At 35.6% G+C, this 25344-nt stretch overlaps 2 protein-coding genes across 3 annotated transcripts; one reads left to right on the top strand and one right to left on the bottom strand.

Moving 5' to 3' along the window:
• Positions 1-7724: 7724 nt before the first annotated feature.
• LOC140800454 (transmembrane 9 superfamily member 11-like) lies at positions 7725-10393 on the top strand. Its single transcript, XM_073155259.1, has 2 exons — positions 7725-7840; positions 7982-10393. Exon 2 carries the CDS (start codon positions 7993-7995, stop codon positions 9964-9966), a length of 1974 nt encoding a protein of 657 aa, XP_073011360.1. The 5' UTR covers positions 7725-7840; positions 7982-7992; the 3' UTR covers positions 9967-10393.
• Positions 10394-18218: 7825 nt separating this feature from the next.
• LOC140799558 (aspartate aminotransferase, chloroplastic-like) lies at positions 18219-24319 on the bottom strand. Of its 2 annotated transcripts, none has more exons than XM_073153926.1 (11): positions 24081-24319; positions 23928-23981; positions 22165-22359; positions 21919-21957; positions 21733-21822; positions 21504-21612; positions 21314-21423; positions 19398-19541; positions 19154-19320; positions 18801-19065; positions 18219-18665 (listed from the first exon to the last, which is right to left on the bottom strand). In XM_073153926.1, the coding sequence occupies exons 1-11, from the start codon at positions 24153-24155 to the stop codon at positions 18534-18536; spliced, it is 1380 nt and encodes a 459-aa protein (XP_073010027.1). In that variant the 5' UTR covers positions 24156-24319; the 3' UTR covers positions 18219-18533. The 2 variants fall into 2 exon arrangements, with proteins under 2 accessions (XP_073010027.1, XP_073010028.1); XM_073153927.1 differs by having other exon boundaries at positions 23928-23978; positions 24081-24296.
• Positions 24320-25344: the final 1025 nt, after the last annotated feature.

Raw genomic sequence — 25344 nt, 5'->3', positions numbered from 1 at the left:
TATATATATATATATATTGAAATTTAATAAAAGAATAAGAATAAGGGGCGATTTAGAGCAGAGAAAAGAAGGGTCAAAATGAAAATAAGACCCAACTAAAAGTAGGAATTTAAATAATTTTTTTAATTTTAAAAAAGAAATTAATTTGAAGTACTTTTAGTGGCAACTACTGGTAGCCAGTAAATATGTACCTGTGTGATGAACAGTCCCTGCATTTAGCTTTAGATGAAAAGGACAATTCCATGTCTCCCTGACATGAGATGCAAAATAACAATAGAAGCACCAAGATTCCTCCTCAACCTATGTCACTGGACCACGTGTCCACCAGGAGTAGTACCATGTTCTATTGGCGGTGGAGTAACCAAAATGTGAGAGAGAAAGAGACAGGGAGGAGGAATGATGGTGGTCCTGCAGACGAGTCGGCAGCAGATCCTGCAGCAGTAGCTGCAGGAATTTCTTACAACCTGTGGTCCTCTTCTACAAATCATGCATCTTGTACAAAAGTAAAATAAAAAATAAAAAAACTAATTAATTAAATTTGACAATGAAAGTGTTTCCACTCTTATGCGGGAATTGGTAAAATATTAAACGGTTAGGTATCAAACTAATAATGTATATCATATTTTTAATGCATCTCTCACGTGCAATTGTGGTTAATTAACTTTAGTAGAGTTGATAAGTACATTTTTCATGACCAAGGAGATTATGAGTTCAACTCTAATCTCAAATAATATTGTTAAAAAATTGTTTGGTGGTTTAGTGGCTTGATTTAACGGTTCGACTCAGTTGATGGCTCAGCGGTGCGGTTGGCTTGGAGGAGCAGCTTAGCAGCGCGACGGTTTGAAGCAGGTCTCTACAGCATTTAGTTCAAAGTAATTATTTGGCAGCGCACATAGGTTGAAGCCTAGACAAGGCAACCTATTATATTAGTTAAATCTTAGTGGGACTTAAGTGCATAAGTATTTAGAGAGGGTTGGTCATTTGTCTAGCCAATATCTAGTTTTTAAACTTGTGTATGACAAAAAAAATAAACTTTAGTATTAGATAATAAAGTAACAATATATATCGTATTATATTTTGATAGTGGTAATCTATTTGACTATTGCTCATTTGCACACTACATAATATATCCAACTATATGAATTACAAACTTCTAGTCTATATGGATGCCACAAATACATATTAAAGATAATCTCTTTGCATGATAGAGATTTTGTCTAATAAAATATTTCTAACTTTATGAAGTGCTTTTTGATATGCAATTTTATTGGTTGAGCAATATAGCCATGGTAATGTTGTCTTATTTATGAGTAACTTGCAGAAATAACGATTATAAATAAAGCTAATAACTTAAATGATAAATTTTCTTAACAGAAGTGACTAAGTTTGCAACTCACAGAGCTTTTGAGCAAACCCTAGCAAAGCACCCTGCTAAGTTTTGGCCTTTTTCCTCTCGCCAAGAGGGCCGCAGCCTTTGGTGACTTGTGGAGGAGAGGGGGTTTTTCTCCCCCTAGTGGGTGCTGCTTCTCTCCTCCCTTTCTCTCTCTCCCTCTCTCTCTTCCTTTCTCTTTTTAATCCCTCGCTCTCCTATTTTGCCACCCATCCCACATCTTTTCTCTTATCCGCGTTGTCGTCGTCCATTGTTGCTGCTTGGGTTGAGTGTCGTGGTACTCACACTATCCCTTCCTCGGCCTCCAGGTCGCTATGGTCTGAGCCGAGGGCTATGGATCTCACCGGTTTCGTTCTCTACCTATCTACACCAGTCGTCGATCCCAATCTCAACCCACTTGCACCTTGCTACCTTTTCGGTGTGCCTCATCTCGACTCGCATAGATTCCAACTCCAATGGTTACTAGGATCAACCATACCTCGCCTATCTTGGGCTATCTTTTTTTGAGAAGTAAATATCTATGTGGATGTAATAGGATGTAATAGGTAGATCTTTGCTCTCTCACCCTCCGTGTTTGTCTTTCTTTCTTCTTCTTTGTTTGTTCTTTTTTTCTGTTCTTAGATTCACAAGTCTACTCAAATTGGGTATTCAGGTGTTTTGTTAAATTTACTAAACTCCGTCACTGGCATGCTTGTATCATGTTTAAGCTTGCTCCTTCGTTGGGTGCTTAGCTATTCAAGACTCATGTTGTTCTAACCTGTAAAGCTGCTATAGTGTTGCTCTATCTCATCTATTTATATTGTGCTTGGGATACTTGCATTAATTGTTGTTCAGTCTGTGTTGTAGCCATGTGTGGGGATTGTTCTTTGGGCTCTTGCCTATTCCCTTTCATATTTTGTATCAAATAATTTTGATCGGTTGATTAAAATGAATGCTATAATCAGTCTATAAACTTTCTTTAAAATAAAATAAAAAAAATTTCTTACCAATTTTTTTTATATTAAAGGGGATTTGTTTTGGCCTGGTCAACTAAATTGATTTTTTTAGTGATTTATATAAAAGATAAAATAGCCCGCTAACAGTTTAGCATTTCTATGAACAGTGAAACTATTGAATTGTATTCATTTTTTCTCATATCGCCTAAGGATAGCATTTCTATTTTAGTTACTTAAGAGTTAAATATTTTGTTAGGCACTTTCATGAACAGTAAAATTATTAAACCGTTCAGCATTTTATCTTCTATATAAACCATCGAATAGTTTCAGCTCTGATTGAGTGACAAATCAGAATGATAAATAATTTACTCAGAAGGCCATTTCATTTATTAAAAGATTTAAAAAAAAAAGACTCAGCAACTCACCTATCTATCTGTCTGAGTATTTTTGTTTGGTTGCAATTCTACATTGCTCTGAAACCCTGCTTCAATTAAAACAAGAGAGAGAGAGAGAGAGAGAGAAAGAGAAAAGAAAAAGGAAACAGAATACTATAACTGGCTTGACAGTGAATCATGGCTTTGCAAGTACCCAAACTGCAGTAAAATTCCTGCAGCTGGTGCTGCAGTGAATTAACATACCCTCCTCTCAAAAGGAATAGCATTTGCAATGATAAAGATTTGATGGTTTCGTTAGTTGATGGGAAGCTTTTATCCCCTCCCTTAGTACCTTGCCTTTGGATCCACGCCTTAAAAGCTCTCTCTCTCTCTCACTCTCAACAATAAAGGACGAATAGTGCAAAACCTAACTGTGTCTCAAAGAGGAGGGAATACTTCGCTGTTCATATGCTTTTTTGCAAAGTCCCTTGGTTTCATACTGAGACTGGGTTCACTGTTTGGTACTCTGGGCGACCCAATTGGGTCCCCCCCTCTCCTTTCTTGAGTTAAGAGCTAAGGCTCTCAAGTCTATGTCAAGGTGACCCAGATCTGGGACAAGGGCCCATGAAATAGAGGCCATGGGCATAATTTTGGCTTGATGTATATCTCTCTTTCTCTCTCTCTCTCTCTCTCTCTCTGTCTTTGTGCTTGTTGTGTCTTTCTCAACATGGGTGGAATATATTAGGGGTGCATGTTGATGGGAATTATTGAACTCTTTCAAAAATATCATTGTCTCAAGGGTTAAAAACTCTACTTAAGAAAAAGAATATATTATCTATAATAGTATTGAAAAGTGAGAGGCCACATTGATACCACCAAGTCACACCTCTATTACTTCTCTCACATTTAATCGGCCCATGTTTCGACCATCGACGGCAAGGTCTATGGGCTGGGCCTGTGATCCGATTGGCATGTTCGGATCCAGCTTGGCCCAAATTAAAAGCTCCAAAGCTTGTCGGATCGGGTTGGGCTTGACCTCATAAAAACTTATCGGGTTTGGAGTTCGGCCCGACTAGAATCCGGCAAAATCCAATTTTCTTTTTACCGCCTAAGCTAATATTATACCAGAAATTAACAATCTTAATTAACTAAATTTTATTTGAAGTTTATGTAGAGTAATTAGATATTAAAAGATTGATTTATTATTATTACTATGCAATTTTATATTAACTTTATTCTATTATTTCTAATACTTTTGGTTTTAGTTCTGATTATTTTAAATTAAACATGACTAATTTGATAATTAATATTTGTTGAAAATTAGTATTTAATATTATTTTTTATATTAAAATACAAAAAAAAATCTATCTTAATGATGCAATTAATTCGAGATAATCAACAATGGTTTAAATAATAATTAATATTTCTGGTTTTCTTTAACGATGATAATAATGTAATTTTATTTTAGTTGCCACATTCATAATCATAATAAACCAAATAGTGAGTCAAAATTGGAACGCGAGATTAATAATCCAAAGAATACGTTATTGGGATAAGCTTAAACATTTCTTATTCCTTCTTATCTAATCCTACAACCAAACCACCATGGAAAAAACGAGAAAAATGAGAAGATTTCTTTACGTTTATGTTTCAGATTCCAAGTTGGCAGGCACAAAAGCGAGAGAGAGAGAGAGAAGATGAGATTAAAAAAAAAAAAGAAGTAACTTTATAACATTTCAGTTGAATTAGAACTTTGTTAGGTGTCTGAAGTACTAGGATTAAAATTAATGGCGAAATAGCTGCAGGAGAGTAAGATTACATCGTGTCCTAAAATCCAGCACATTAAATTAAGTGGGCACCTCACTGTTCCTTTAGAAGTCAGATTAGAGACAAAGATATTGAAACTCAATTAACAATTCTCAGGATTCTTCAAACTTCGACAATAACTGTATATATCGTCATCAATTGAATAAGAATGGACTCATTAATCATCACATACAATTCAGAGAACTCTAATCCCTCAGTTTAGCAGTACTTAGCATTTAAGATTAGACATAGAAATGATGGAATAAGAATGGACTCATTAATCATCACATAACAACTGTAATCCCTCAGTTTAGCAGTACTTAGCATTCAAAATAGACATAGAAGTGATGGAAGTCCCCCATGCTCTCCTTAAGGGGAAGGATATCTTTGCATGCTTGCATGACAACTCCAATGGATATCCCCAGGATTGATGCAAAGCACAGCCGCAGTTTCGATGATACGGCCGACGCCTGATCCCCGAGTCGGCGGCGGCGATGCATCCGTCGAAGACCAAGTGAAGCAGTACATCAACTGCTGCACTGGCCATTGCTAGATCTCTCTCCCCCCCTCTCTCTCTCTCTTTCTATTCTCTATGTTCATCTCTCTTCTTCTCTTATATATGTAGGAGTAGAGATGTGAATATAGACTGACTGTAGAATCGCTTGATAACTAATTAGTCAATAAGGAGGGCTATAAAGAAGGAAAAGAACGAGTCTGGCGTTCAAAACGAGCAAACTGCTGTTCTTTTTTTTTGGGGAGGGGGGAGGAGAATCTACTGCGTATTTGACACTGCAAAGAAAGAATGTGATCTGGAGTTGCTTACGCGGAATGGATTGATAGGCTAAGAATTCTGGTGCGATTTCTCTAGAAGTTACGAACTTGACCAATATCGTCCGGAGAGAAGGACGTGATTGGCGGAGCAAGATTTTTCGTTAGTTAAAAAAAAGGGGGGTAATTAGTATATAACAGCTGCTTTGTAACCTAATTATATAAAATTATGGTTTATACCCTATATTTTTACTATTTATAAATTGAACCTTATGATTTAGCGAATATGTGCAGAAAACATCATGTCGTTAGATCAGTTAGTTAAACTTAATTAAATCTCTGAGTTAAGTTAACTATACTAACAAAATTATAAAAATACTCTCAACTAAGTCATACTAAGGGCATTTTAGTTATTTTAGAAATAAGAGCATTTTAGCTATTTTTAGAAATAAAATATCACTACTTAACGAAATATTCTCACAGTGTTAGTTTAAATCTAACTTAGAATATTTTCTACTCATATTGGCTAAATTATAAAGCTCAATTTACAAATAGTAAAAATATAGGTATAAACCTTGTATATAAATGTTCATAGATAAATTTGAACCCATTTTCACCCAAAGCTCTTAGATTTATAAGAAATGGTATCATCAATAGCATATTTCACTTTATTTGTGAGTTTGAGTGGGGATTATCGAAATAGCCCCTTGAGCTATTATCAGTATCACATTAGACCCTAAAGAATAAAAACATGTAATCTTACATGAGCTATCTAAATTGTAGAAGTTAATTGAAGAAAAATGTGAATTTCCAAACCATTTAGAATAATAATGCTTTCTTTTGGCCAAGAAAGAGAACCAATGATTGGTTATAGGCCCAAATTGAACGTTTGGCCGATGGGGAGAAGGCTCCAAAATCTCTTAACCATCCAGTTAAGTTTTTTCTTTTTCTTTTTCTTTATTTTAAAAATAAAATAAAATTTGTAGACTAATCATATCATTCATTTTAAGTAATCAATTACAATGTGATATAATAGACGAAGGAAAAAAAATAGGATAAGAGACTTAAAAACAAGTCTCACACTTAGCTGTATTACAGACCGTACAATAATTAAAGCATGTATCTAAACAAAGTTGATGATTATCTCATTCTTTCTCTCACTGCCGATTGTGTTCACTCTCTCTCTCCTCCATCCTGCCATAGTGGCTTATTAGAAGGGAGCCTCTATACTTTCTTATCTTTGATAGGTTGCTCTTGGGTATAATGTGATGAGCCTTATGAAAAGAAAAGAAACCAGAACCAAAAAAAGAAAAAAAAAAGAAAGGAGGGGTATGTGGCACTGTAGCTCTTTGTAAAAGTTAGTATTTTACTTTTAAATAAAAATAGCAAAATATTTCTTTTGTCAACTCTTCCGCGGTTTTGTGTTTAGAAAATGCAAATTGAACTTGTATGGAAAGAACTTTATAAAAAAAAATTCATTTTTTGTTTTTTATAATTCTGAGTGCAATAGACTTTAGGGAATTATCATGTCATTCCAACTTATAGAATTATTCCAAATCTCGACATATTTTATGACTAAAATGGACAATCGAGTATAAAGTTTTGATATTATAAACTTCTTTTTATATATTTTTATTTTATTTTTCTCCTTTAGCATTTTTAATAATAAAAAATACTTAACTTTTTAGTATATATGTGTATTTTTTATTTCTAGTAAACAGTTGAAATGTTTGTTTTTTCTTCCAATAAAAACACTGATCAAATCAGTGTTTTATTTTCGAGTCAGATAAAACGCTTAACATTTTAGCTTTTTATTTAGGCTTAATTACACTTTACCCCCCTATACTTTGACTCGGTATCACTTTACCTTCATGTACTATAAAAGCATATAAATACCTCTCTAGATTTTTGAAAAGGTACAACTACACCCATCTGCTAGCCTTCCGTGAGTTAAAAATCATGTGCCAAGCACGTGAAAAGTCTTTTTTTTTTAAATAGACTAAATTACCTCCATGAAGGTAAAAAAATAATATAATTTTTGCCCTCATCTCCTTTCTTATGTTGCCCCTCTTTTTTTCCAACCCATCTCTTTCCCAAACATATTTTAGTTAGATCTACACCTTTGAATTTATCTCTTGTTATAATGATCCAAATAATCCAATCAAGCTTCGTAGGTGTCCTCGTGTATAATTTAATTTTGAATTTATAGCCAATAGAATTGAGCAATAGTATCATCATCTACTAATTGATATACACAGAGCAAGGATTAAAAGTAAAATGATTATTATACCCTCTTCTACTCTATTAAATCATATGAGGGCATTTTTGTCATTTTGAAATGATTTCTCATTACGTAACTAATATTTGTAATAAAAAAATTAAGTGATAATTGGTGGGTAACATATTAAGTGATTATAATTTTTAAAGGTGCATTCAAATATTTGCCAACATATTAACATCCGATACCTCGCCATCTACTTTCTACTCTTCATCTCAGATCTCAAATCGGTTAAGCTCCATTGCCGAGAGCTCCAAATCGAAGGAAATCCCTGTCATCGTGGCCAAAGGTTAGTTCTTCTCCTTTTTCTCTAAAATTTTATGCATTCCAGTGTCTTTTACTACTACTCTAGATCTGCGAACCAACTTGACGTCCAAACCCCAAAGATTTGAACTTTTTTTGATCGGTTTCCTCTCTGGGTTCCCTCCAGATCTGGCCAAGATGGGATTCTTCCGGGGTTTTACGATGTGGGTCTTGCTCGTCTCCTTGTTGCTCCGCTCCGGAGATGGATTCTATCTCCCTGGGAGCTACCCCCACAAGTACCAAGTCGGCGATACCTTGTCGGTGAAGGTCAACTCCCTCACCTCCATCGAAACCGAGATGCCCTTTAGCTACTATAGCCTTCCCCTTTGCAAGCCCAAGGAAGGTATCAAGGACAGCGCCGAGAATCTCGGCGAGCTCCTCATGGGCGACCGCATCGAGAACTCCCCGTATCAGTTCAAGATGCATAGGAATGTATCCGATATCCTCCTCTGCCGATCCGGACCATTGACCCCTCAAGATTTCAATCTTCTCAAGAAGAGGATCGATGAGTGGTATCAGGTGAATTTGATGCTCGATAACCTCCCGGCGATCCGGTATACCAAGAAAGATGATTACTTTCTCCGGTGGACGGGTTATCCGATCGGAATAAAGGTTGGGGATGACTACTATGTGTTCAACCATTTAAAGTTTAGTGTTTTGGTGCACAAGTATGAGGAGACTAATGTCGCGAGGGCGATGGGTACTGGGGATGCCGCCGATGTTATCCCCACTTTGGACAAGTCAGGTTCCGGCTCCACGGGTTGGATGGTCGTTGGATTCGAGGTCGTACCTTGTAGCATCCGGCACGATTCAGAGTCGGTAAAGAACCTCAATATCTATGACAAATTTCCGGCAAAGATACAGTGCGATCCCACGGTTGTCTCGATGATCATCAAGGAAAACGAGCCAATTGTCTACACCTATGAGGTCTCATTCGTGGAGAGCGATATCAAGTGGCCTTCTCGATGGGATGCTTATTTGAAGATGGATGGGGCAAAGGTCCACTGGTTCTCGATACTAAATTCACTCATGGTGATTGCTTTCCTTGCCGGAATCGTTCTCGTGATCTTGCTGAGAACCGTGCGAAGGGATCTGACCCGGTATGAGGAGCTGGACAGGGAGGCGCAGGCACAGATGAACGAGGAGCTTTCAGGGTGGAAGCTTGTGGTTAGTGATGTTTTCAGGGCTCCGAGCCATCCAATGCTGCTTTGCGTAATGGTGGGAGATGGGGTTCAGATTCTTGGTATGGCGTTTGGGACCATTTTGTTTGCTGCACTCGGATTTATGTCCCCCGCCTCTAGAGGAGCTCTTATCAGTGGTATGCTCTTCTTCTACCTGGTTCTAGGAATCGCAGCAGGATATGTTGCTGGTAGAGTTTGGAAGACAATTAAGTGCGGGGATCACTCTGGATGGGTATCTGTCTCATGGCGTGTTGCTTGTTTCTTCCCCGGTATTGCCTTTCTGATCTTAACTACACTAAATTTCCTGCTATGGGGTAGTCACAGCACAGGGGCCATCCCCATTTCTTTGTTCATTGTCCTCCTCTTGCTTTGGTTCTGCATCTCAGTCCCTCTTACTCTTGCTGGTGGATTTCTTGGTGTCAAGGCACCTCACATAGAGTACCCTGTTAGGACTAATCAGATACCTCGTGAGATCCCTCCGCAGAAATACCCGTCGTGGTTGTTGGTTCTTGGTGCAGGGACATTGCCCTTTGGCACTCTTTTTATTGAGCTTTTCTTCATCATGTCAAGCATATCGCGAGGTGGTGTCTACTATGTCTTTGGATTCCTCTTCATAGTATTGATACTCCTCGTTGTTGTGTGTGCCGAGGTTTCTCTCGTTCTCACTTACATGCATCTATGTGTGGAAGATTGGAAGTGGTGGTGGAAATCATTCTTCTCATCAGGGTCAGTAGCTATTTACATCTTTTTGTACTCGATCAACTATCTCATCTTTGATCTCAAGAGCTTAAGCGGGCCGGTCTCTGCTACCCTCTACCTTGGATACTCACTCTTCATGGTCATCGCTGTCATGCTTGCTACCGGCACAGTTGGCTTCATGTCATCTTTCTGGTTCGTTCACTACCTCTTCTCATCTGTGAAGTTTGATTGAGCAAAATCTGTGACAAGGAGCTTCCTTCACCCAAATCATAGTATGAAAATGCTGTCATGAAATATTTGAGACTGATCATCTTCATTAAGCTGCTATAGTTTGGTATATACAGGAACAAATTATGCTCACTAACGAGAAATAGCACATAGGGCTGCTAGGATTCTTTATTGATCATATTGCTAAACTTAACTTCCATGTACCTGCTTTTGAGCAGCTACTAAGGTGTAATAGTATAAATCGAATCAAGCTGTATTCTTATTTTTCCCTTTTTATTTTATTTGTCTATTGTGCTGTAATTGCGCTACTGCTTACGGTTCAAGTTTATATTGATGCTAGGGTTTACATTTTGTTTGTTTTTGGCATGAATAATGATGTAAGTCATGAGATAATATCTACAGCTGAGATTGATTATTATTGATCGTGCAAAGTTTCTAGTTTCTTTCTCTTAATTTTTATTAAATTGCAAGCTAGGAAACGCGGATATTTTTACTCTTGTCCTATCCGTTTTAGGTACCAAATTAGATACAATACTTACTAGATACTTCAGGATATGTATCAAATACTTCCTCAGAAGTATTTGAATTTTAAAAAGTAAAATTAGTATTGTGGATACTTCTCAGAGTGTCGGATACTTTCCAAATATTTCTGAGATTCCTATGAATATGAGTCTAGTTGAAGGAAATTATTACTTTTATTTCTTATCGGGTCTAGAAAGTTTCTCTTTATGAAGAGATTGAGTTTTCTTATTTACTTCATGACCTGTATTAAGAAATCATGTTACTGTGCCCAATGCCTTTTGATTTTGACATTGAATTGCTTATATATCTTACATCTTACTTAGTAATGTACTATGTAATACTAGTTTTTTATGACGAATGGTAGTTCTTTTAATGAAATTAAGATCCCCTTGTGTAAAACTAACATGCAAAACAATAATATAAAGGTTCCTCAACCAAGAGAATGAATGTACACAAGTTCACTAATTTATATATGTTCTATATATATATGATATATGTATTCTTGGCATATCATATTATTTTTGTTAAGATTCATCTTATCAGCATGCTTGTCTCATATCATATTGTATCTGTATACGTGCTTTGCATATTGCAAGTTCCTTTTTATATAAAAGCTTAGATGATCTGAATATCTTCTACGATTTTAAGTATTCGATATCTTATCTTACTTCACATATAACACAAAATAGAGAATTATCAGCTGTATCAAAGCTATCAAACTGAAAGTTCTATATGATGTTAGGACATTGTTACTATTAGCTTCAATCACAATTTGATTCAATATTGCAGAAATAGGATTTTTGAAAAAGTTTCTTCCGCATGAATGTTTAGCAATAGCCTCTAGGTCATTCCTATGGGTGTTCAGCTGCTCCTTTACCAGACAGATCTAAATGTGCATGAGTCACAGAGAACCTTTTGTTTTTCTCTCTGATAGATCGCATATGAGATAATTGAAGATTACGATTGCGCCCGGAATATCCATATAGCACTGCTCCAATCCAGTTTTTAGGTGTTCCATAAACGTAATTGCCCTCATCCATTGTATGGCCTTTTAATCAATGGATTTCAGGTCATTTGCATCTTTTTTAGCTTCTGTTTGTTTTCTCAGCATGTCCCTTAATTCTGCTTTTGTTTGGTTATGGCTGGGAAAGATGGTTTAATTTGGCATGTCCTCCTCTTGAAAATGATAGCAGAATACTATCAAGAAATACAAGTAAGCTGTCAATTTGTTTAAACCCATATGTATGTCAGAAAGATGTCCTACAATCCTCAGCTTCTGAAACCTATTATTCTTGGAAGAAATCATATGGAACCCCTCATATAATCTCTTGTTGCTTATAATTTGATAGAAGTTTCTTTGCCTAATTTGCTGGATTACTCATACATGGGAACCAATTTAGAGCAAGCAATATGCGGCGGAGTAAGTACAAGAAGACGCATATAAAGCTTTGTTTGTGCATTCTTCAACTTGCAAAGTACTCTGATCTTAATTAGTTTGTGCATTCTTCAGCTGAATAATGTTCTGATCTTAACGTTTCCCAGTTCTTTCATGAGTTCTTGTATGTGTTACAATACCTTTCTGTTAATTATTGAGGTTTGAGTATGCTTGAACTCTTCCAGAATGGCCTTAAGGTCATAAACTAGGAGTAGTTAGAGGACTGTAAAAAATAAAAGCTCGGGAGCTCAGATCGTTTAGAGCTCGACTTTGAGCCAAGCCAAATTGAGCTTTTTAGGTCAAAATACTAATCGAGCAGAGCCAAGCTAGACTATACTCAGCTTGAGGTCGGCTCAAATTAGCTTGATATATATAATATTGTCTTGTTTATAAATTTAGAGTAATATATTATTGCATAGTTGGTAATGGACTTTAATGTCAAATACAATGACCAGTTCAAATTATAGATTTTATACGAAAATATTAATTTTTTAAATTGGTTTGATGACAAAGCACTGGTACCAAAGCAACCATGACTATAATTTTTAAAGCCCCATACACACGTAGAATTCTAAATTTTTTTTCCTTAATTTTTAATGAAAGAGTTAATACCACTATAAATTATTCTAATATTTTAATTAAATATTAGTTTAAAAAATAATATTTATATTTGATGCGATATAAAATTAATATCAAAGTAATAAAAAATAGTTCACTTGGCTGGAATAGGGAAGAATAGAGAAAAAGCTCGGGCCAACTACTTCAAATTATTTTGCCGATCTACATGTCTTTTATTTTAGTTCAAAGTGAAGCCTATAGGCCAACTCATTTGACTACCCAACTTACCATTCAGATTGACGATTAAGATATGGGAAGAGTAGTTTTTTTTTTTGTTGATATAAAAAGGCAAATTACCAAAAGAAAAGGTCGAATTTTATTTAGAACAGATTATATCTCTGTGGTGGTTTTACCCATCTATGACCCCTTTCCTGGAAAAGAATAGCCCATATTTCAATTTATATATTAAAAAGGATCCTATATCTAGTTAGGATTAAATTTATGAACTCTATCAATCAACTATTAAAAAAAATCTCAGAAAGATATAATTTTAAGCAACATATTATAAAATAAAAAATAAATAAAAAAAGAGAAGATACAATATTACTAATAACAAGACAAATTTATTCACTAGTATTAATTCAAACACAGATACAGACCTAATTTCCCAACCAAAAGCTAATAATAAGTAGAAACAGAGCCCCTAAAAGACTTGAAACAAACCGCGATCTACGAACCAACTACTTAGAATTGAAACCACAGAGAAGATATCCCTAAAAGAAACAACCTTTTAATACCCTAAATTACAATCATCCATCTATCTTAAAACTCTTTTTTTTTTCCCTTTTTTTGTTGACCATTAAATTCACAAGATACCGTACCGTACCATGACAACTCCTCCGGTTTCTCCACCGATCTCACACCTTCCTTTTGAAAAAATAGAGGATGGATCTGAGAAAAACATAACCGGAGACAAATCGTCGAACACAGAAGAGGGGGGAAGAGAGAGCCAACAAATCTCCGTTCTTCCTCTTCCAGATTCCCACCGAGATCTGATATTCTTCACGCCATCATCGCTTGCGGATCTGGCAGATCCAAACCCTAGCGGATCAAGCCAGATCGCCGAGTCGCAGGAGGCATCGGAGACCCCTGGTCGCGTCCTCGCTCTCGCTCTTTAACCCCAAGCCGCCTGCCTTTCTGAGGAAAGAAGTAGGGAAGGGGAGCGAGCTCGGCTCCGGCGACGAGCCGCAAAACGCCGGACCAGCGTAGATCGGAGCCGAATAGACCGGGAAACTGATTTTCCTCGGCACAACCTCGGGATCCGGCCCGATCGGGTTCGTCGAGCATAGCGGCGAGGCGAAACCCTCGCGCCGCTTTAGGATCGTGACTTCCTCCATCACGAGGGGGCGGCGCTGTTGGTTATCCTTCTCAGGCGACGGTGATTTCCTCCGGCCAGATCGCACCGGGTTGGAACGGCCAGGCTTGGCAGCAGTGGGAGGGGAGGACCGGTTCGGATGGACCGGCCCGGGCTTAGGAGGGGAGGAGGAAGGGGAAGGGGAAGTAGAAGGTGAGGGGCGAGAAGGTCTTCTCCTATGAGATTTCGTCGGAGGTGGAGGGCGGGATCCGAAGGCATCGAGATGGAACTTGCCTTTGAGGCAGTCGTGGGATCGGAGCACCGCCGTCGCCATTGCAAAGGCGAGGTTACCTAGAAGGTTAGTAAATGGAAGGATAAAGAACGAGAGAGAGAGGAGAGGCTGGCATCGCATTATATAGGGAAGGGGGCCATAGAATTTAATATACGCGGACTCCTGATCAGCCGTCCATACGTCAAATCTTGAGTCGGTGAAGAATTGGACGGCTTATGATCGTGTTGCATAACAAATCGTACGCGGTCGGTCGTTGGAATAAGTCGGTGCGCGTTTGGTATTCGGGGGCGACCCCTGAGGTGGCAAGTAAACCGCCGAGGGACGCAATTATCTTCGAACAAAAGTATATGCCCTCGTGATTCCATTAAACTACGGTCCAGCCATCAACTGGAGCACATGTTGTGGGCCCGCTCTATGATGGTGTTGACGTGGACGTTGAATCAACGATTGGATGGCATTTCCGTTATTAATAAAACGTCGAGTGGTAGTTGCCGCTCGGGGGGGGGGGGGCGGTATTATAAATGTATAATAATGAGCATGAGAGATTGGACCAGGTTAAAGCGCGGGACACGAGTCGTCGCCCGTGTGGGGTGACGTGCACGTCAACAACCGACAGCTATGGGTCGGCCCACCGGCCCGAGTGGCGGTTTCGGAGGGGAAACCGATAAGCGCCACGATCCGGTATTGCCGGTGGCCGATCCGGTTCCGTTCCGATACGAACGCGACGTGGTCGCCAATGGAAGCGGGGAAGGCCGGTTGAGAATGAGAGCGGACGCCACGATGGACCGGAGCACGTATCTTTCACGTGCCAAGCACGTGCACGAGCAATGCGCGTAGCAAGCACGCCAAAGGGTGCTTTGGTTATTCTTTAGACCCATCACTTTTTATATACATCTTTTGAAGAAAATTTATTTTTTACACATAGACTCCTAAATTATAATGTATTTTGATATATTTAAATTTCTCGCTCTTCTTTTCTTCTCCAAAATACAAGAAAAAAATACGTCGTATATTACCGTGAACTATCATAAATATCAAAATTCAACAAATCCGGATAAATGTATTTTAATATATTAAAATTCTTTTATTTTCTTTTTTCTAAAATACCTAACTTATGTGTGATAATTTATGGATAAAAAATTATAACAGAAACCTAACGGAAAGAGGTGTTTTTAGATATTTTTAATAATTCAGGGATTTATGTGTCAACAAAAATTTAGGATGGTACAAAAATAATTTGAAACATTATATTCTACCCTTAGTTAATATGATAAGATATCGAGAATAAAAAGTTTATTTCTGTTATATTCAAATTTAGTTGCGTTGAATTTAGTATTAAGAAAACCGTCTCTTATTTTTCAAATGAGGATCCCTTCTAATTTTAAGAGATAATTACACTTAGACTTTTAAGTTATTATTTATATTTAAAAAAGTTTTTTTAATTATTATAAATATTTATTTTCTTAATTATTGCATAAAATTATTTTTAACTTTTGAGGATCATTTTACTCTTATTTTAGTAGAATACAAAAGAGAATAATTGAGAATACTCTTCATAAGTGTCTCAAAAGTTAAATAAGAGACGTTAGATTTTATTTATACTTATGTAGTTAGCAAATTATATTTTTAAATATAATTTATATTCATGTAATGTATCTAAATTTTATGTATGAGCACATGTATAAGTTATGAGATATTTGATGAAGAATATTGAAGTGGAAGATTGATTTTGAAGTTAAAGTGTTATTGAAGTGCTCAACCATTTTGCTATAACGGTGTGTGACGCCCCGTCAAAATTTTAGTCAAAACAAAAGTGTCAAGGATATCCAAAGGTCTAAACCAACATCGTAATAAAACTAGACTCGATGAACACTATCATAAATAGGCAAGACTAATACTTATTTGTTGATGTATTATTAAACAGATAAGTGGTAATCACTTTTGTTAAGGAGCTGTATTGTTAAATAGATAAGTGGTAACCACTTTTGTTAACTTTGAATGGAACCAAAACCTAACTTGTGTCATTATCTAGTTAGGTGAGATATTTAAGACTATTGGTTTTTATCTCCGACCTCCTAGAGAAAATATATTTAGGAATTTTAATAGCTAAGTTTCTTTTTACAGCTTAAAAATTTTATTTGTTAAAAAAAATTAAAAAATAGTGAATTAAAATAAAAGTGAGAATCACAAAGAAATATTATCATCTCTAACTTATTGAATTTTTTTTTTATTTTCTTACATCTACACTATTTTTACTTTGAATTTATTTTATTTTGTAAAGAATGACCAAAGCATCCTTTTGGTTTAAAGTCTAGGGTGTAAATTATTTATCCCTGAATCTTCTTAAGAAAAACTACTAGGTTACATTTCAATCTCAATTGTGACTAGTTATTTAAAACTAATAAAATAATATTTTTGAAGGAGCTTAACGATCTCAGTGGCAATTAGTCGAAGAATATTTTGACAAATACGATCTGTTAAAACTTTACGGTGCCAATTATGTAAGGCCTTGTTTGTTTTGAGTTTAGGGACCCTCCTGAACTGATTCAGAGGATCCGAATAATTGTGTTAGGTCATGAGTCCCATCTTCCTTTTGCTTCTTTTCTCTATCAAAAAACTTCCATTTGGAGATGTCAAATTAAGCCAATTCCTGTCAAATCTGACTTCCCAACTAGGAGGACCCATTGGTTTGATGAAGAATGTTGTCTCCAATTTTATACGATGGAACTCTTGAACATCTAGTTCTTGATTGTGATATCTCTTAAAGCTATTTGGTTTGCAAGCACCTTTCAATTAGTTGTGTTTCACTTGACTAAATGTTTTAATTTTCAAAACTATGTAAAAGATCTTCTTTTTTCTTCTTTTTTTAAATTGCTCCACGGATCATTTGTAATAGGGTCGATATCTAGTATAGCTATTCTAATTTTTTTTATATTAATATAAGAGAGTTTATATTAATATAAGCTACTCTAATATTTAATTATATAAAAGTATAATGCGTAATAATTATAATTAATGTGACAAATTTTTAATAATATTTTAACAAATAACTAACCCCTATTCACTTGTAGAATACGGATAGAATAAGCATAAGTATTCTAATTTTTAATACCAGAAGAAGAGACTAATACTAGTATAAGCTATTGTAGTGTTTAGTTCAATACTAGTATAATGTGTAATAATTTTTAATGCGAGGTTATAAGCCCGCACTACGGTGTAATGCGAGGTTATAAGCCCGCAGTGAGGTATAATGCAAGATTATAAGCCTGCATTGCGAGAAAAGTGTGCGGGCTTAATATTTTTTATTTTTATTTTTACAAAATTTACTAGTTAAAAAAAATCTCAACTATAGGTGAAATGTCTAAAATTTGAAAAAAGAAGAGATAAATAAGAAAGAAAATATAAACTGTAGCTAAGATAACTGATATTTAATAGAAGAGATAGTGAATAGAAATCTCAACTGTAGCTGAGGTGATTTGTAATTAAATATTATATAATCTAGAGACTAAATAGTAATTATAGATTATTATTAAATTATTTTTTAAAAGTTGTATAAAATAAGATGAGAGAGAATGATAAATTAATATACTAGAATAAGATAAAATATTGTTTAATTACTACACCAGAATAAGGAGGCTTATTCTAGAATAAGCTTATTCTTATTTAACAAGTAAAAAGGGCTAAAATACTATTTATTAACAAAGAGAGGAGATAAAAGAGAAAGTCGAAAGAGAGTGGCTAAAATACTATTTATTAACAAAGAGAGGAGAGAAAAGAGAGTCGAAAGAGAGTGATCTTTATGCTTGATGTGACCTAAAGTTGAAACAGCAATTTAACAAATGATTAAAATATTATTTATAATAGATGAACGAAGAGATAAGAGAGAATAATTAAAATAATAATATAAAAATATTGAATAAAAGAGAAGATCAGATAAATAAGCATTACAATACTAACATTGAATTACTTCTTATACTAGTAGAAAGAGACTTATATCTAGATAAGATTTTTCGTATTCTTCTTATTCCACAATAGAACTATCTTTCAGGCATAAGCTAAGAAAAAAATTTCTCCACTCCATCTTTACCTGCTTCATTACAGAAATTACTTATATTTGATCTTACCAAGAAATCAAACATACATATCTCACAAAGCAAACAAGCTCACTACATAAGCACTGCAAAAATTATCACCAACATGCAATCTTGCAGTTACTATTGTAGCTTAAATGTCACAAATAGTGAGATGAAATATGCTTATTTTTAACTATACTATTACACAATGGCTGCAGTTGAAGAAACTTGATTTAGGAAAATAAAGTTTTCCAACTTTACTCAAGGTGGGAAATGATTGGAAAAATTCCCAGCATAGCAATTTAGACAGAACTAAAGCTCAAAGTTTAAAAATCTTCTAGCTGACATTGTGGAATGAATCAATGATAGCATCAGCAAGATATTCACATTTAGACAGAGATAGTCCAGCCAAAGATATTCTTCCATCCTTGGTCATGTACACATGCCATTTGTTTGTCATATTATCACTCTGAGAGAACAAAATACACGATATGAGAGAATATGGAAGAAAAGGTAAAAATCATTGTTTGCAATGGGATGATCTTTGTTGCATCTTGAGAAATAAATACTAAAGCAGAAGATCAGATAATAGAAATAGCAGTACCTGTGCTTTGTTCAATCCAGTAAAGGAAAACATGCCGATCTGTCTCAGAATGAAAGACCAATCCTTTCCACTTTTGTCTTTCTGAGAAAGGCTATCATAGAGTCTCTGCCTGACATTCTTAATACGCCCAGCCATTTCTTCCATCTCATCTTTCCATTCACTGAAGAGAGTTGGATCACCAACAACATTGGCCACTATCCTAGCACCATGAACAGGAGGGTTCGAATACATTGGACGTGCCAACCTTTTCAGCTGGCTCTTTACCCTAATCATGAAAAAGCATGAAGTAATGTTAAATCAACAATTTTGAATGTGTTATGTAAATCACATACAGAAGAAAGCCAGAACAGCACCTGTCTGCAACATCCGGGGATGAGCAAACAACGTTTATTGCTCCAATCCTTTCTGCATATAACCCTAAGTTCTTGCTATAAGACTGAGCAACCAATACTTCCAAACCACGTTGGACAAACATCCTGACAGAGAATGCATCTGCATCAAGGTTTCCGCTGGCAAATCCCTATAAAATTTCAATGTTCAGGAACAAATAATGTAAAAGACAAAGAAAGATATTACTCACTTAGAGAAATATTTTACCTGATATGCGACATCAAAAAACGGGATGTGATTCTTTTCCTGAATGATGTCTGCAAGTTCTTCCCACTGTTCAGGAGTAGGATCTATTCCTGTTGGGTTGTGAGCACAGCCATGTAGCACAACAAAAGAACCATCTGGTGCTGCCTAATTGTGGAATAATTAAATGAATAAATGACAATCAGTAAACTGAAATAAGAAAAGTAATTATTCTATTTTTCAACAAGAAAGAACAGCTTGCCATATGAAGTTACGACGAAGTAACAAATTTATGGACATAAAAGGAAGAAAATGCTCATTAGATACTACCATACTACTGAAAGTGGGCTGCGTATCTCTTAGTTCAGCAAATTCTATTATTATGCTAGTTTCAGTTGCAAATAGGTTGCCAAAAGATTTGAAGATTTGGAACTTGTTAAGGGTTCAAAAGACTAAAATAATAGCCCTTGTTTGCTTTGAGTTGAAAGGGGAGGGGGCCCTTGAACATGGCCAGGGACCCCTAGGCCCTAGCCAAGTTTACTAACAAAATATCTTTTTATCTTTTTTATCTCTAACCAAGTTCACTCCCTAATAAATAAAATAAAAGTTTTAATATATATTCAAATTGATTTTAATTTTAGCCTTGACATGATTTAAATCTATCACTTTTTATATAAAAATCAAAAAGTTTTTTTGGTCCATTAATTTTATATATTACAAAATCAATACATTTTTCACTTTTTTGCATCACATCAAAAGTAATAATTATAGTTTTTCTAGTTTGCAACCAAACACCATATTTCTTAGCCCAGTTCAATATATCTAAATCAAAATTAAAAAGTAGGCTAGCTAATCATGTTCGGGGCTTAACCTCAAATCAAATACAACCATAGTGACTATAGGCTCCTTTTCATTTTTGAGATTTGGAAAAGTTCTTAAACATTTCTATTGATGAATAAAATATAATGCATGTTAGAATATAAATTATAAAGGACTAAAAAACTATGGTTATCTGACAACTTAAAGTTTTAGTGAAGATAGTAAGTTAACATTGTATCAGAACGGGAGATCCTAAGTTTCAATTCTGCCATGCCTGTCTGCCAATTAAATATAAAACCTCCAACGATTAATTCAGAATCCAGGCATTGGGTCTATTAAAAAATCCCAAACCCAAATGTGAGGAGTGTTTAATATAAAGATTAAAAACATGACGCCTTCAAAGAGCTTAAATTTTTAGAGAAGATTGTAAGTTAATAGTGCACAAGGAGAAATTAGTCAATACAGGAGGAAGGTGCCCAAGTAAAAACTGACCAAAAGGAAGAGAGTGGATATGGCAAACCTTTTATTCACAAAGGACAAGAGCTAAATAAGTAGAAATAATTGGGGCCTGTTAGATGTAGAAATAGTCAACATACCTAACAAGAAAGCTAAAAACAGATATGATTCAACCAATCTGGTTTCTTCATGGACTATAATCAGACATGGATAAGGTTTGTCTGTGTTGCTATAGAATCTGGATCGGGTTAAGTTTCCCTATATCCATACACTTAACAAGATAAAGATAACCTAGACTTCCTAGTTTAGCTTCCTAGCATTACAGTTTGTAATTGGATCCTCAATATATTTGTTCTACATACTTCTCTATATGTATTTGATATCTATTCAATCCTGTATCCACCATAAACAAATATTCTTACAAGCTATATTATCCATTTAATATATAAATTCCTACTTGTATTCAGGAAAGATACATGGACATAGACATTGATAAGGGTATGACAATATCCTAGACCTATCTTATCTAGTTCATTCTCACCCAATGGTTTTCTTTTGGTGTAACAATATAAGAACAGTCAAAAACTGTTCATGGCTATTAAAATCTGTGCCTTCTCATTAAAGTGCAACTAGTGATGATTGTGCATAAATCCAAACTAAATTACCTTTATGTCTGCTATCATTCCATCAAAATCCAACCCCACAGTTCTTGGATCATAGTATCGGTATTCAGACCAAGGAACCCTAGCGTCATTGAAAATGTTCTTGTGATTTCCTGTTAAAGTATAGAGATTAGTATCACAGATGCAAGAAACTCTAGCTGCACAGGAGAACATCTTCCACAAATATGTATACCCCAAGTTGGAGATGATATTAAAGCTTTTGCTGCAGGGAAATATCTCTGTATAAATGCCGCAGCAAGGCGCAGAGATCCAGTCCCTGAAAGACCTTGAACAGTAGCAACCTAGATGAGGAAGGTAGCACTCATTAATCATTAGCAGACTGCAAATAAAGAAACAAATTCATATTCATTGTGAAATATTATAAAATGTCAATTATACTAAAACAAGAAAAGACTACATACTTTTCCTTGTTGGATGACTGGATTATCTGCTCCTAACAGTAGCTCTGCAGTCACCTTATTAAATGCGGCCAGACCTTCAATGGGCAGATACTGCATCAGAAACCGTAAACAAAGCTTGTAAACATCAGATGACTGAGAGGAATGACTGCATGATCCATTCAATCGAATGCTTTACTTTCATTGTACCTCCTTGTTTTCTCCTTTCTCCAGCATAAGATTCTCTGCCTACAACATAAATTAAAAACATATTATGCCCTAAGTAACATAGTCAGGATCTGATTGGTTTTTCCTATTTGAGTTTTAGATGGTATAAAAGGAACAAAAGAAACGAACGGTTCGAGAAAATTATAGAATATTGGTATATTCATGGTGCCTTCCTTTGCCTAATATCATGACTTTATTTAATATTAAGTATGTGGCAAAAATCTGTACCTTTTTAACTACATTTAATACATAAGGTTGGAGTTCTTCTGTTCTGTAGGCACCAACACCAAGATTGAGTTTCAAGTCATTAGTATCTGCTTTGAATGCTTCTGATACCCCAAGAATTGGGTCTGGAGGAGCCATAGTCACACTCTCAAAACGAGAAAAATTTAGTGCAACAGCCATGCCAACACGAATAAAAGCCTGTATTAAGAGATAACAAACAAAGAGACTTGAAGCATAAATATGTTGTATGTGTATTTCTTGAGCTAATAGATATAAAAAAGTTGGTGAAACTATTAAAATCAGTTTTAATGGATGCATGGCAACTGACATAAAAACCAAAAGGCAGAAATAATTTTATCAATAGTTTTGTGCACAGGGAGGCTTATGGTTAATTTGAGGATAACACGTATGTCCTTGATCCATCTACAATTAGATTATCTTCTGTGCAACTCATTCCTAACAACGAGATTCCCTCTAGGTCACCAATTTTATTATACTGAGAAATGTCCAGAACTTTGCTCTTTATTTCCTCACTCTTCCTCACCTTAATTCCTTTAGCCATTTAACTTTCCCTAGAAACTTGCCACAAATATTTGCACATCTTGATTATTCTCATTTAATTCTTTCCATCATTTTCACCTATCAAACTGTGGCAGAACCTGATCCTTAATTCTTGAGAATGGTAGTGTTGGTCATTAATAAGACATAGTGTACCCAACTGGTTGTGAACTTGTGATATCAACACTGCTACTGGAAATTGATATAGTAATGATAAATTCAAGTAACAAAAGTTGGTTGATGAAACTAGACATGCTTAGGGCTAAAACATCTCCAAGCTACAATGACAATTACAAAAAAAAAAAAAATCCCTTGGAAAACACCTCAACTGACTGAAAATCATATAAGAATACTTTATGTGAGTTATAAAATGCTAATCTCTTCAGCATTTTATACCAAACACAAGACATTGATCAAATCAATACTTTATATGAGAATTACATACTAATATAAGGATATGCGAAGAGAGGGAAGATTTGATTTGAATTTATCTTATCAAGATTTGAATCCGATATTCTTTTTTCTAGTTTATCCAATTGTAACATGATAAACCTCTATGGTTTATCTCTAGTTTATTTAAATTAACAGTTAAATGCAAATTAAGAAATAATTTTCTCCTTCTCCGTACATATTCCTAATAGGAATAAAGTGCCGAAGATATCAACGTTTTACATTTAGGATAAAATGTTGAACTATTCAACACTTTACAACTTACAAAGAATGTTGATAAGTTCAGCTTTTTCATCCAACACCATGAATTACGGGGGTGGACTATTTGAATAAGTAAATTTATTGATTCACTCCATCTTCAAAACTCAGATTGCCCATTATGCCTTTTTGTTCAAGTCCTGACTTTCAGACCATCTGTTTCCCAAGGATCAATATATGCAAGTCCAAAGGAAACTTGATTTAGTTGAATAGTCCATTTCAGGTGGTATTGTCAACATAGTGCTAGTTACATTTATAGTTTATTTTCCATTGAAACCATAATAACCTTGATAAAAGTTTCATAGCAGCAACAAGTGGAAAACCGAAACAAAGGATAATTACCAGTTAACTCTACACACTAAAGCACTCTACCCAACATTTCTACCATTTCCAACATATCTATAAGATATTATCCTACTACATAATTAAATCACAAATACTAGAATACTAATTCCGTTAACAACCTGTTCATTACCAAAACAAATAAGAAAATGAGCTACCTTTCTCTTCAGAAAGAGATCGCTGCCTCCATTCTTGGCGAATCCAACCGTCTGCTGAATCACGGAGTTCGGATCCAAAATCTCAGCAAGCGATTTGAGAACGTAAAGCATCAAATGAGAAGATAAAAAGAGGGAATGGAGAAATCGTAAAACCTTAGTGTTTAGCCGGAGAGTCACCACAGATCGCGAGGGCAATGAGACGGGAGCAGAAGACAAACTCAAAGCCATTCGTTAGATCTCAGATGACCACCTGGAACGAATCGAAGCAAGATTGCTCTTTGAGATATATAGAGACAGAGAAGATAGGGGTATGATGACCGGCGAGGTCAGCGCTCTGGTGTTTGGTTGCATGTAAGGAAGGAAAGTGAATTAACTAGTTTAAGACATTTGCCATTTTTTATTGTTCGGTTGGAAGAAATTAAAATAGGAAGCGACTTGTTTGACTTTCGACATTGATGAAAAAAAAGTAAACAAATGTTACAATCAGACCACCAGCATGTCGAATTTTGTAGAATTAGTTAATTAGATTTATTTATTATTTTAAATTTAAATAAAGCGAATAATTCGTATAATTTTATTGGGTGGATATGAGATTATTAACGAGGAATTTAGAATTGGGTTTAATTATTTTTATTATTTTGTATTTATCATTCTATTGTAGCGGTTAGATAGTCTTTATCTTTCTAGGAGTAGATCATAATGGTAGAATTCTTCCAAGCTATTAAACCATATATATTCTCTTCAACCATGAGTCACCCAACTATACAGTCGTTCACCACTACCCTTGCCATCCGTCACCCTCTCACAATCGTCACAATGTAGATATTTACCAATCGATCTCATTCTAACATATTTTTACTATTTTATTTTTAACTTTTCACTTCGATCTCAAATTTCCGTGAAACCAAAGCCATTAGATCTCTCTCCCCTTCTCTCCATTTTCACCTCCAAAATGGATCAGAAAACCCTAGGTCACTCACAAACAAGTGCCTATATGGGAGAGGATATGACCACCTATAAAAAGCATAGTGTGCGACATCGTCATAGGTTACAGGAAGGGGGTGCTCATGGGCGAGGCGATATTCAAGTAAGACGACGAAGATGTTGGTTTTGGAGACAAGAGAGTTGAGGTAGGTTGAAGAGGAGGACTCGGCAAAGAAGCCACCATCATGAAAAGTAGACAAGGATGGTGTGACACCCACACTCTGAACACGTGCATAGCACGAGCCCACACGACACGTGCATAGCACCTGACCAATCGGTTTGTTACTGACAATCAAATAAACACGTAGTACATCATAATTTTCTCCACAATATCTAAACTAAGAATAACCCAAGTCTAAGCTGTCAACAAAGCATACGAGATAACCTTACTTGGGCCCCACACAGCCACAATACATCATCAAGAGCTCTTCAC

This window comes from Typha latifolia, chromosome 13 (assembly GCF_019914945.1).
Source record: "Typha latifolia isolate L0001 chromosome 13, TyphaL0001v2, whole genome shotgun sequence".
NCBI classification, from domain to species: Eukaryota; Viridiplantae; Streptophyta; class Magnoliopsida; order Poales; family Typhaceae; genus Typha; species Typha latifolia.
The sequence above is the reverse complement of the archived record's forward strand: the minus strand, read 5'-3'. Positions and strand labels throughout refer to the sequence as shown.

Excerpts from the sequence above, each read along its gene's own strand:
- LOC140800454 (XM_073155259.1), top strand. The coding sequence starts at position 7,993 with ATGGGATTCTTCCGGGGTTTTACGATGTGGGTCTTGCTCGTCTCCTTG.
- LOC140799558 (XM_073153926.1), bottom strand. The coding sequence starts at position 24,155 with ATGGCTTTGAGTTTGTCTTCTGCTCCCGTCTCATTGCCCTCGCGATCT. Across the intron at positions 21,823-21,918 it reads AGAAAGGAGAAAACAAGGAG|TATCTGCCCATTGAAGGTCT; the intron begins GTACAATGAAAG and ends TTTCTGATGCAG. Across the intron at positions 19,321-19,397 it reads TTTTTGATGTCGCATATCAG|GGATTTGCCAGCGGAAACCT; the intron begins GTAAAATATTTC and ends GAAATTTTATAG.